Source organism: Oncorhynchus tshawytscha, linkage group LG13 (assembly GCF_018296145.1).
Source record: "Oncorhynchus tshawytscha isolate Ot180627B linkage group LG13, Otsh_v2.0, whole genome shotgun sequence".
NCBI lineage: Eukaryota > Metazoa > Chordata > Actinopteri > Salmoniformes > Salmonidae > Oncorhynchus > Oncorhynchus tshawytscha.
Window position 1 is genome coordinate 28,232,073 of NC_056441.1, and position 12,418 is coordinate 28,244,490.

At 50.1% G+C, this 12,418-nt stretch overlaps 1 protein-coding gene across 2 annotated transcripts in view; it reads left to right on the forward strand.

Annotated features, from left to right (window-relative positions):
• Positions 1–12,418, forward strand: part of LOC112264633 (trafficking protein particle complex subunit 9-like) — a 322,924-nt gene that overhangs the window by 37,860 nt on the left and 272,646 nt on the right. For both annotated transcript variants that reach the window (XM_024441368.2, XM_042295499.1), the window contains one exon: positions 2,428–2,573. In XM_024441368.2, coding sequence (XP_024297136.2) covers positions 2,428–2,573 — 146 coding nt within the window. The remainder of the gene's footprint in view (positions 1–2,427; positions 2,574–12,418) is intronic.

Here is a 12,418-nt window from a genome sequence, read left to right on the forward strand (position 1 = left end):
GAACAGAGTTATAGCTGTTTGAGATCTAAGTGCACAATTTACATGACACTGATTTACAGAAGCATCTACTTGTAAATGTATTGTTGGCTAGACTGGGGCTCTTTTGAATATTAGGCCTGGGTTGGCTAGACTGGGGCTCTGTTGAATATTAGGCCTGGGTTGGCTAGACTGGGGCTCTTTTGAATATTAGGCCTGGGTTGGCTAGTCTGGGGCTCTGTTGAATATTAGGCCTGGGTTGGCTAGTCTGGGGCTCTGTTGAATATTAGGCCTGGGTTGGCTAGTCTGGGGCTCTGTTGAATATTAGGCCTGGGTTGGCTAGTCTGGGGCTCTGTTGAATATTAGGCCTGGGTTGGCTAGTCTGGGGCTCTGTTGAATATTAGGCCTGGGTTGGCTAGACTGGGGCTCTTTTGAATATTAGGCCTGGGTTGGCTAGTCTGGGGCTCTGTTGAATATTAGGCCTGGGTTGGCTAGACTGGGGCTCTTTTGAATATTAGGCCTGGGTTGGCTAGACTGGGGCTCTTTTGAATATTAGGCCTGGGTTGGCTAGTCTGGGGCTCTTTTGAATATTAGGCCTGGGTTGGCTAGACTGGGGCTCTTTTGAATATTAGGCCTGGGTTGGCTAGACTGGGGCTCTTTTGAATATTAGGCCTGGGTTGGCTAGACTGGGGCTCTGTTGAATATTAGGCCTGGGTTGGCTAGACTGGGGCTCTTTTGAATATTAGGCCTGGGTTGGCTAGTCTGGGGTCTGTTGAATATTAGGCCTGGGTTGGCTAGTCTGGGGCTCTGTTGAATATTAGGCCTGGGTTGGCTAGACTGGGGCTCTGTTGAATATTAGGCCTGGGTTGGCTAGACTGGGGCTCTGTTGAATATTAGGCCTGGGTTGGCTAGTCTGGGGCTCTGTTGAATATTAGGCCTGGGTTGGCTAGTCTGGGGCTCTTTTGAATATTAGGCCTGGGTTGGCTAGTCTGGGGCTCTGTTGAATATTAGGCCTGGGTTGGCTAGACTGGGGCTCTTTTGAATATTAGGCCTGGGTTGGCTAGACTGGGGCTCTTTTGAATATTAGGCCTGGGGCTAGACTGGGGCTCTGTTGAATATTAGGCCTGGGTTGGCTAGACTGGGGCTCTTTTGAATATTAGGCCTGGGTTGGCTAGTCTGGGGCTCTGTTGAATATTAGGCCTGGGTTGGCTAGTCTGGGGCTCTGTTGAATATTAGGCCTGGGTTGGCTAGACTGGGGCTCTGTTGAATATTAGGCCTGGGTTGGCTAGACTGGGGCTCTGTTGAATATTAGGCCTGGGTTGGCTAGTCTGGGGCTCTGTTGAATATTAGGCCTGGGTTGGCTAGTCTGGGGCTCTTTTGAATATTAGGCCTGGGTTGGCTAGTCTGGGGCTCTGTTGAATATTAGGCCTGGGTTGGCTAGACTGGGGCTCTTTTGAATATTAGGCCTGGGTTGGCTAGACTGGGGCTCTTTTGAATATTAGGCCTGGGTTGGCTAGACTGGGGCTCTTTTGAATATTAGGCCTGGGTTGGCTAGTCTGGGGCTCTGTTGAATATTAGGCCTGGGTTGGCTAGTCTGGGGCTCTTTTGAATATTAGGCCTGGGTTGGCTAGTCTGGGGCTCTGTTGAGTATTAGGCCTGGGTTGGCTAGTCTGGGGCTCTGTTGAGTATTAGGCCTGGTATTAGGTATTGTGCACTTTTAAAAGGCAGCTTAGTGTTTAGGTTACAGTACGTACGTACAGTTCACTCAAAACACCCCTCAGAATGCTGTCCATCTTTATATTCACTTTTTCTCTCTGTTTTCTATCTGCTCTGTATCCATCTCCCCTCTTTCTGTGGTGGCAGGGCCATTAGTAGAGCCAGGAGAGATGGAGGACATTCTGTACAGATAGAGGAATGCCTGGCTTCTCAGAGAGGTGATAAGTGCTGTGTCCACTAGCTTCAATTCACACCCCCAGAACGCTTTGCTCATTAAATGGCCTGGGCTAAGAATCTCAGGACGAAATTCACCATATGATTGGCAGAGGTGTGTGTGTGAGAGAGATTGGCTCAGGTCACCATGCCAAAATCCATCTAATTTTCTCTCTCTGGTCCTTTAAGGGACATGTTGAGATAAAACTGTTTATCTTTGTCTCGGCCTCCATCTCCCGTCCCTTGACAAACGTCTTGACCTTAATGGCCACATGTACTCTAAAATCTCCACCCAGCACAGCCGGAAGAGGACTGGCCACCCATCAGAGCCCAGTTTCTCTCTAGGTTTTCTTACTAGGTTCCTGCCTTTCTAGGGAGTTTTTCCTAGCCACTGTGCTTCTTCTGCATTGCTTGCTGTTTAGGATAGGCTGGGTATCTGTACAGCACATTGTGACCTCTGCTCATGTGAAAAGGGCTTTATAAAACACATTTGAGTGATGAATTGGTTCTCCCCTCCTACAGATCAGTGAAGCTGCTGGATCTGCCTGTCAGCCTGCGCCCCCACAAACAGAAAGGCCTCCTGGAAAACAACATGTCCACCAAGAGTCCCTTCATCTACTCTCCCATCATCATGCACACCAGGGGAGAGGAGCGCAATAAGAAGATAGGTGGGCACACACACACACACACACACACACCTTCTGAAGTTGCCGTGTCGAAGTAAAACAGTTTTAGGCCTGTTAATATTTTCATTGTAAAACATCTATAACGTGATGGAGGAAATTCATCCTCTATACACGCTTGACTAATTCCATAATTAAACCAGGAGCTCCTTGCATTTCTCTGCTCTCTCTCTCTGCTCTCTCTCTCTGCTCTCTCTCTCTGCTCTCTCTCTCTCTGCTCTCTCTCAGCTCTCTCTCTCTCTGCTCTCTCTCTCTCTCTCTCTCTCTGCTCTCTCTCTCTGCTCTCTCTCTCTGCTCTCTCTCTCTGCTCTCTCTCTGCTCTCTCTCTGTCTGCTCTCTCTCTGCTCTGCTCTCTCTCTGCTCTCTCTCTCTGCTCTCTCTGCTCTCTCTCTCTGCTCTCTCTCTCTCTGCTCTCTCTCTCTCTCTCTCTCTCTCTCTCTCTGCTCTCTCTCTCTCTCTCTCTCTCTGCTCTGCTCTCTCTCTCTCTCTCTCTCTCTCTGCTCTCTCTCTCTCTCTGCTCTCTCTGCTCTCTCTCTCTCTCTCTCTGCTCTGCTCTCTCTCTGCTCTCTCTCTCTGCTCTCTCTGCTGCTCTCTGCTCTCTCTGCTCTTGTTCTCTCTCTGCTCTCGTTGTCTCTTTGTTCCTGAACATTCACTTGTTTCCATTTTTTTTTGGGGGGCTCTTAAACTCCTCCAGTTTTGGCAGACATTCTCACGATTGTGACACATGGCTCATGATTGTGACACATCAGGATGAGTTCCACTCTGGCTTCTTATAGAGTCCAACTCTCTCTCTGCTACAGTGCCATATCAGATCAGATGGACTCAGCACAATGGCTGTTGTTAGAAGTGTTATTTAATTTTTTCAATGTACCTGAAATCCATTCCATCTTTCCCTATTCACTGTTCGTTCGTTGTAATCTCCCTTTTGAGTATAGCTGTGTCCTGTCTTGGTGTGATGTCATCTGTGCTCAGATACTGTGCTGGAGTCTGAGGCCTCATCTTCTAGGTACAATCATTTGGCAGCAGTGGTGGAAAAAGTACCCAACTGTTATACTTGAGTAAAAGTAAAGATCCCTTAATAGAAAATGACTCAAGTAAAAGTCACCCAGTAAAATGATTCTCGAGTAAAAGTCTAAAACTATTTGATTAAAAATATTCTTAAGTATCAAAAGTAAAAGTATAAATCATTTCAAATTCCTCATTAAGCAAACCAGATGGCACCATTTACAAAAAAAAAAGTTATGTAATACCAGGGGCACAGTCCAACACTCAGACATCATTTACAAACAAACCATTTGTGTTTAGTGAGTCTGCCAGATCAGAGGCAGTAGGGATGACCATGGATGTTCTCTTGATAACTGTGTGTGAATTTGACTACTTTCCTGTCCTGCTAAGCATTCAAAATGTAACAAGTACTTTTGGTTGTCAAGGAAAATGTATAGAGTAAAAAGTACAATATTTTCTTAAGGAATGTAGTGAAGTAAAAGTTGTCAAAAATATAAATGGTAAAGTACCAGATGCCCCCCCAAAAACTACTTAAGTAAAACTACTTTAAAGTACTACTTAAGTACATGTTCCTTCAAGTACTACCATAGTACTTTACACCACTGTTTAGTCCTTCCTTATTACTTTCCTAACAGCCTGTTCTTTCATCATGCAGCCTATATTGAACAGTGTATCAGTAAACATCGGGGACACTGAGTTGTAGGATAGCGTTGTCTCCTTCCACAGCTGATTTATCAGGGTAATATCTCTGCTCCCAGACTAACAGGATTGACAGTCACCACCGGAGAACAAACAAACAATAACAAATACATTTAAATATCTATTTGATGGATAAAGTGCTTTCAGTGTTATCTAAAATTCATTGGTTTTATTTAATTGTGGCTTCCTGCCTACTCCTCTCCCTTCTGTCTGTGTGTGTGTGTGTGTGTGTGTGTGTGTGTGTTATCGTGCCCACTCTCCTGTCAGACTGCCCTTGTAAACGAGGAGTATTATTTTAACAGGCCCCCAATTTTGAATGAATACTCTTCTGTAATGAATTCCCAAACAGAGGCCAAAGGAAGGGAACACATCCCTAGGCTATGATATGAGTCACTCTTCCTATTGTTTCATACTGTCACCGGTACATCGGTTTTAGTGTTTTATGTGATCTCAGACATGGAACACACTCAACATTTGGCTGAGTATTGGAGCAACAATGTCTAGAGATGTTTGTGTGATGTCGTGTAATGTGTGGTGTTAGGTTAGTTGTGTTGGTGTGGTTTTGAGACCGAGAAGTCTCTAATTTTGCGAGGGCCAGATACAAGTTGTCAAAATGTCATTCTTAAGCTCATTAAATCCAGAGACTGGAGTACGATGTGGAGCTTGACGAATTGAGTCAAGAAATATCCTCTGTACGTTGTCGTTGATTCGGGCACGTACCTCTGAGTGTGAAGGCATGTTCCTTCACGCTGGGAAGGGCGCTATCTCTGTTGCTACCGCTTTTAATAAGGAACACTGAACCGATCAATACCACCCTGCTCACCTGCAGGGCCCTGCCCTCCCTCCCTCCACCCTGATTTATTATTATGGAATAATCTGCTGACACAACATGAGTTTGGTTTCCTTTCTAACAAATCAATTCCTATTTTAGTTTTCAGTTTTGCTTCGTTGCAGAAAATTAAACAATGTTACCTTTTGTTTTCTGCAGTTTGATTTTGGATCGAATGTATTATAATGCATCATAGCTGTCTGGATTAGCTGAGAATCAAACCTTTCAGGGCCGTAGAGGTTTCCACAGCCTTGGTCTCATCAGTCTCCCTCATGCCATTCATCTCAGAGCCCAGAATCAAATCAAGTGGAGCCGGCAGACAGACATTAACATTTACGTTAAAAAGTCTGTCATAGAGACTAGACGGACCTCTATATGTTAATACTGCCAGAGGCCAGGACATTTTTAGGGAAAAAAACCTCAGTGTTTTTGTAGCCTTCTAACTAAAACGTTTTTCTTTAACAGGCCCTGTCTACAGGGATATTACACTGGAGCAAAACAACACATGCACAGAATGTTAAGAGGTTTAGAAAGGGGGGAAAGGCGTCCTGGTTGGCAGAGTAAATACAGGTCACGCAGCCACTTCATGTACTTATAAAGCTCAGAGTTGTCCTGAAAACGGGGCTAATTTACTATCAATTAACTAGTCAGAAACCTACTTTTGGAGTGAGCTGGTTGATGCTTGGTGCTCAGTGGAATGTGCTGTATCGCACTCCATGAGTGGTTTCCTTCTGATTACTACGATATGCCAATGCTGCCACGCCCTGTTTCCCCACCATCCATACAACTGCAGGTCTTTAAACGGTTAATGCAGCCACTCCCACGGGGAATGAAAGTCATTAAGTCATTCTGCTGTGTGTGTGTGTGTGTGCACCTCCAGCACAGAGTAATATCTGTGTGTATTTCCTAACTGTGCCGTCCTGTTTATATGATGTTCTATAAAGCAGATTGCTGCTGAGCCATAAAACAGAGGATTTCTGGAACAGGGAGATTGTTTTGCACATAATTGCTCTGAGACTCCGTTTTAAGAACTTCTAAGTCTCCCTGTATCCATTATGTTTATGCCTCTGTTTCCGCAGTATATACGCATACAAAGAGATACGTGTGTGTGTTTGGTTTTACTATCCTTGTGGGGACCAGAAGTTCTCACAAGGATAGTAAAAAAAAGAAAAGTCTGAAAAATGGGAACATTTTGCCGGTCCCTACAAGGAAAAGGCATTTTTAGGTTAGGGGTAAGGGTTTAGGTTGGGAGTTTGGGGTTAGGGTCAGAGGGACAGACACCGAGACGGGAGGGTAATGGAGGGAGAGGGAGGGTGATGGAGTGAGCGGGAGGTTAATGGACGGAGAGGGAGCGGGAGGGTAATGGAGGGAGCGGGAGGGTAATGGAGGGAGCGGGAGGGTAATGGAGGGAGCGGGAGGGTAATGGAGGGAGCGGGAGGGTAATGGAGGGAGCGGGAGGGGAATGGAGGGAGCGGAATGGTAATGGAGGGAGCGGAATGGTAATGGAGGGAGCGGAATGGTAATGGAGGGAGCGGAATGGTAATGGAGGGAGCGGAATGGTAATGGAGGGAGCGGAATGGTAATGGAGGGAGCGGAATGGTGAGGGAGAGGGAGCGGAATGGTGAGGGAGAGGGAGCGGAATGGTGAGGGAGGGGAGCGGAATGGTGAGGGAGGGGGAGCGGAATGGTGAGGGAGAGGGAGCGGAATGGTGAGGGAGAGGGAGCGGAATGGTAATGGAGGGAGCGGGCGGGTCATGGAGGGAGAGGGAGCGGGCGGGTCATGGAGGGAGCGGGAGGGAGCGGGAGGGTCATGGAGGGAGCGGGACGGTCATGGAGGGAGCGGGCGGGTCGTGGAGGGAGACGGGCGGGCGGGTCGTGGAGGGAGAGGGAGCGGGCGGGTCGTGGAGGAGCGGGAGGGAGCGGGCGGGTCGAGGAGGGAGCGGGAGGGAGCGGAGGGTCGGGAGGGAGCGGAGGGTCATGGAGGGAGAGGGAGCGGGAGGGTCATGGTGGGAGAGGGAGCGGAATGGTAATGGAGGGAGCGGAATGGTAATGGAGGGAGCGGAATGGTGAGGGAAAGGGAGCGGAATGGTGAGGAGGGAGCGGAATGGTGGAGGGAGAGGGAGCGGAATGGTGGAGGGAGCGGAGGGAGCGGAATGGTGAGGGAGGGAGCGGGATGGTCATGGAGGGAGCGGAATGGTCGGGAGGGAGACGGAGCGGGCGGGTCGAGGGAGACGGAGCGGGCGGGTCGGGAGGGAGAGGGAGCGGAATGGTGAGGGAGAGGGAGCGGGCGGTGAGGGAGAGGGAGCGGGCGGGATGGTGGAGGGAGCGGGAGGGTCGGAGGGATGGTGAGGGTCAGGAGGGAGCGGAGGGTCATGGAGGGAGCGGGAGGGTCATGGAGGGAGCGGGAATGGAGGGAGGGGCAGGGTAATGGAGTGAGCGGGAGGGTAATGGAGGGAGCGGAATGGTAATGGAGGGAGGGGCAGGGTCATGGAGGGAGAGGGAGCGGGAGGGTCATGGAGGGCGGGAGGGTCATGGAGGAAGAGGGGGGGGACATGGAGGGAGAGGGAGCGGGAGGGTAATGGAGTGAGCGGAGCGGAGGGTCATGGAGGGAGCGGTAGGGTCATGGAGGGAGCGGGAGGGTAATGGAGGGAGCGGGCGGGTAATGGAGGGAGCGGGAGGGTCATGGAGGGCGGAGGGAGCGGGAGGGTCATGAGGGGGACATTGAGGGAGAGGGAGGGGAGGGTAATGGAGTGGCGGGAGCGGAGGTTCATGGAGGGAGCGGGAGGTTCATGGAGGGAGCGGTAGGGTCATGGAGGGAGCGGGAGGGTCATGGAGGGAGCGGGAGGGTCATGGAGGGAGCGGGAGGGTCATGGAGGGAGAGGGAGGGTCATGGAGGGAGAGGGAGCGGAGGGTCATGGAGGGAGCGGGAGGGTCATGGAGGGAGCGGGAGGGTCATGGAGGGAAATGGAGGGAGCGGGAGGGTCATGGAGGAAGAGGGGGGGGGGGTCATGGAGGGAGAGGGAGCGGGAGGGTAATGGAGGAGCGGGAGCGGGAGGGTCATGGAGGGAGCGGGGGGTAATGGAGGGATAGGGAGGGTAATGGAGGAGCGGGGTGGGTAATGGAGTGAGCGGGATGTTAATGGAGGGAGAACTTGTTAATGGAGGGAAGGGAGCGGGAGGGTCATGGAGGTAGAGGGAGCTTCATGGAGGTAGAGGGAGCTAGGGTCATGGAGGTGAATCAGGGTCATGGAGGTCAGAGGGAGCAGGAATCATGGAGGCTGCAGGGTCATGGAGGGAGCGGGAGGGTCATGGAGGGAGCTCAGAGGGAGCTGGAGGGAGGGAGGTTCATGGAGGGAGAGGGAGGGTCATGAAGGGAGAGGGAGGGTCATGGAGGGAGCGGGATGGTCATGGAGGAGAGGGAGGGTCATGGAGGGAGCTGGAGCGGGAGGGTAATGGAGGGAGCGGGAGGGTAATGAAGGGAGAGGGAGGGTAATGAAGGGAGAGGGAGGGTCATGGAGGGAGAGGGAGGGTCATGGAGGAGAGGGAGGGTCATGGAGGGAGCTGGAGCGGGAGGGTAATGGAGGGAGCGGGGGGGGTAATGGAGGGAGCAGGAGGGTAATGGGGGTCATGGAGGGAGCGGGAGGGTCATGGAGGGAGCGGGAGGGTCATGGAGGGAGCGGGAGGGTCATGGAGGGAGAGGGAGCGGGAGGGTCATGGAGGGAGCGGAGGGAGGGAGGGAGGGAGGTCATGGAGGGAGAGGGAGGGTCATGAAGGGAGAGGGAGGGTCATGGAGGGAGAGGGATGGTCATGGAGGAGGGGAGGGTCATGGAGGGAGCTGGAGCGGGAGGGTCATGGAGGGAGCGGGAGGGTCATGGAGGGAGAGGGAGGGTGAAGGGAGAGGGAGGGTCATGGAGGGAGAGGGAGGGTCATGGAGGAGAGGGAGGGTCATGGAGGGAGCTGGAGCGGGAGGGTAATGGAGGGAGCAGGGGGTATGGGGGGTCATGGAGGGAGCGGGAGGGTCATGGAGGGAGCAGGAGGGTCATGGAGGGAGCGGGAGGGTCATGGAGGGAGAGGGAGCGGGAGGGTCATGGAGGGAGCGGGAGGGTCATGGAGGGAAATGGAGGGAGCGGGAGGGTCATGGAGGGAGCGGGAGGGTCATGGAGGGAAATGGAGGGTCATGGAGGGAGCTGGAGCGGGAGGGTAATGGAGGGAGCGGGAGGGTAATGGGGGAGCGGGAGGGTAATGGAGGGTCATGGAGGGAGCGGGAGGGTCATGGAGGGAGAGGGAGCGGGAGGGTCATGGAGGGAGCGGGGGGTCATGGAGGGAAATGGAGGGAGCGGGAGGGTCATGGAGGGAAATGGAGGGAGCGAGAGGGTAATGGAGGGAGGGAGCAAGGGGTGGGGGGATCGGGGGGGAGCGAGACGGAAGGAGGGAAGAACTTTTTATGAAACTCACAAATCTCCTCAAATCTTTAATGTTTATTCCACTATTAGTTTTACATAATTTGAATCATTTTTCTTGTGTCACTACAGGAATCCGTAGCTGCATTCTGTTGTATCTATGGAGCTCAGTAGCTGTACTGAAATGGACTCTGTTGAAATGACTGTATATAAAGCCTGCTGCTATCCTTAGGTAACAGTCCTATTTTATCTAACGGGTGGTTTTGCTCCTCACATGAGAGCACTAAAGCCTTCGCTCTGCTCCGGGATACGATGTGATGGGGCATTGACACCAGCAGGTTGAACTCAGGTTTGCCTTCCACTGCAGAACAATGGTCTCTTTTCAAACCACGCCAACAGGCTTACTCTACTAGTAAATATTTACTGTAGGTTTGATGAGACAGTGTTTGATTTCACCAGGAAACTGAACGAGTAGTGATGAGTCAGCCTACACCCGCAGGCAATGATAGATACAGCATTACATCCATAGCAGGCCAGTGTGCTAGATTCACTCACTGTGATCCATCACTGTATGAATGTGGTCCTGAGGAGGTGAATCGACTGAACATTTATTTTGTGTGTGTGTGTGAGGGCGGTTAGACTGTCAGAATCAGGGCAACTGTTAGTGTTTGTTTGCCCCCCTGTTAACCCACTGTGTGTGTGCCTGCATGTGTGTGTTCGCCTTCTGTAATGCACTGTCCCTCCATTCTCAGCACGACCCAGCAATAACGTAGTTCCGTGTGTGTGTGTGTGTGTGTGTGTGTGTGTGTGTGTGTGTGTGTGTGTGTGTGTGTGTGTGCATATGGATCCGTCCTCTCAATCCTCTGCTCTGCTATTGTCCTAAACACAACCGGCTAACCGTTTACACACGGTTTCATCAGCACTTTGGTAATCATTACTCTAGTAGGAGTTGTACTGCCTTTGGTAATCATTACTCTAGTAGGAGTTGTACTGCCTTTGGTAATCATTACTCTAGTAGGAGTTGTACTGCCTTTGGTAATCATTACTCTAGTAGGAGTTGTACTGCCTTTGGTAATCATTACTCTAGTAGGAGTTGTACTGCCTTTGGTAATCATTACTCTAGTAGGAGTTGTACTGCCTTTGGTAATCATTACTCTAGTAGGAGTTGTACTGCCTTTTGGTAATCATTACTCTAGTAGGAGTTGTACTGCCTTTGGTAATCATTACTCTAGTAGGAGTTGGTACAAATCTGTCATTCTGCCACCTAGTTAAATAAAGGTTAAAAAAATACATTGAAAAATAAAAAGTGTTCAGTCTTTCTTTCTGTCTGAATTGACTGAATTGTAATGACTCTGACCCTGGCCTCAACATACCCAGCCAGCTTCTTACAGGTGCTGAGTCTGTCATAGTGTGAGTGAAAAGCAATGAAGTCTTAGTAGAGTGTGAGTAGTTGTACTGTTTGATATCAAAGAGACAGTACAGGCAGCAACATCCTTCCAGGTCGTGTAGTTAGTCCCTCTGTGTGACCCACACTGTATAAATGGTTCTGAATATATCACTGTCCTACGACGCTACAGGCCTACTCTATTTCACATGTATGTTTTATGCTCCTTTGCCCAGGCCAGCCGTCTAGCGTGTGGATGCATTATTCAACACAGCATATTACTGAGAGCTCTAGGTCAGCATTCAGTAGAACCAACATCTGCAGAGCCTCCTCTCTTTTCTGTTCGGTTCGCTCCATCCTCTTTGGCAATGACAAGGAGTGGATTGTCAGCTAATGAGACTGGTACTCAGGCTAGCAACACTCCACCACATGATTAATATTCACCCTGAGGTTCTGAAGTGCTGAACCTTCCTGCTCTCTCTTTAATCTGGAATGAATGAATGGCCAGGAGCCTCGAGGTACGGAGGGAGGCTAGGAGGCTAGGTTGTGTACCAAACGGCACCGTGTTCCCTTTTTATATTGCACTACCTTTGACTAGGGATTAGGGAAGAAGTGCATGTAAAGGAAGTAGGGTGCCATTTGGGACACGAGGAGAAGGTTGCAGCTCAGCTCTTTCAGAGGCATATTTCACATGGAATTGGCTCTGTGAGGAGGACACCTGAGAGGCAGACCTAAGGTTGTGAGAGAGGCTCATTTGACCATTTATATTATATAAACACCCTTCTTCCTGCTTCTCCTTCTTTTTGCTTCGGACTAAAGTTTTAATTTCCCAAGGTGCACCCCGGTAGTTTACTTTACTCTCCATAAACCCTATTAACCCACCAGGTCCTGGGCTCAGAGAATGGAGATGGAAGTGTGTGTGCGTTTTGTCTGTGGCTTAGGCTCCGCCAGGCCCTCTAGTGAGACCGTTCGCTGCGTTTTAGAGATTGGACTGTCGAAACGGAGATGGAAGACTGTAATGTGTTTGGTAACAGAGCTGTTTCCCACCTGTGTCATTATAGTCTCCATTTCAGAATCCCCTTCATATGATAACTTCCTCCACTGCCAAATAACACTTCTGCTCTGTCTCCCCTGACAGGCTAGGGAATGATCTGCTGAATGGAAATCCTCTTGTATCTCATTATACAGTCTCTCAAGCTACTTTCTAATAGCACAATCCTGTTTAATGTTAGTGTGAACCACAGGAGGTCATGATGAGCACTGGCAAGAGACTAAAATGATTAATGTTGGCCATTTGTAAGGAATAGAAAGATAAATGCGTACATTACAAATAATCATGTAGCACGTCAGTGAATCCACTATATTCAATTGTTGCAAATGCTGAAAAAAACAATTCTGCCGAGATGCGCTTTTAAATGGATTGTCATTGGCCCAATGACTGGAAGTCTATGGGAACAGCTAGCATGTCATTGCGCTAACGCTAGTAGCAATGAACCCACTACCCTTGCCACCACT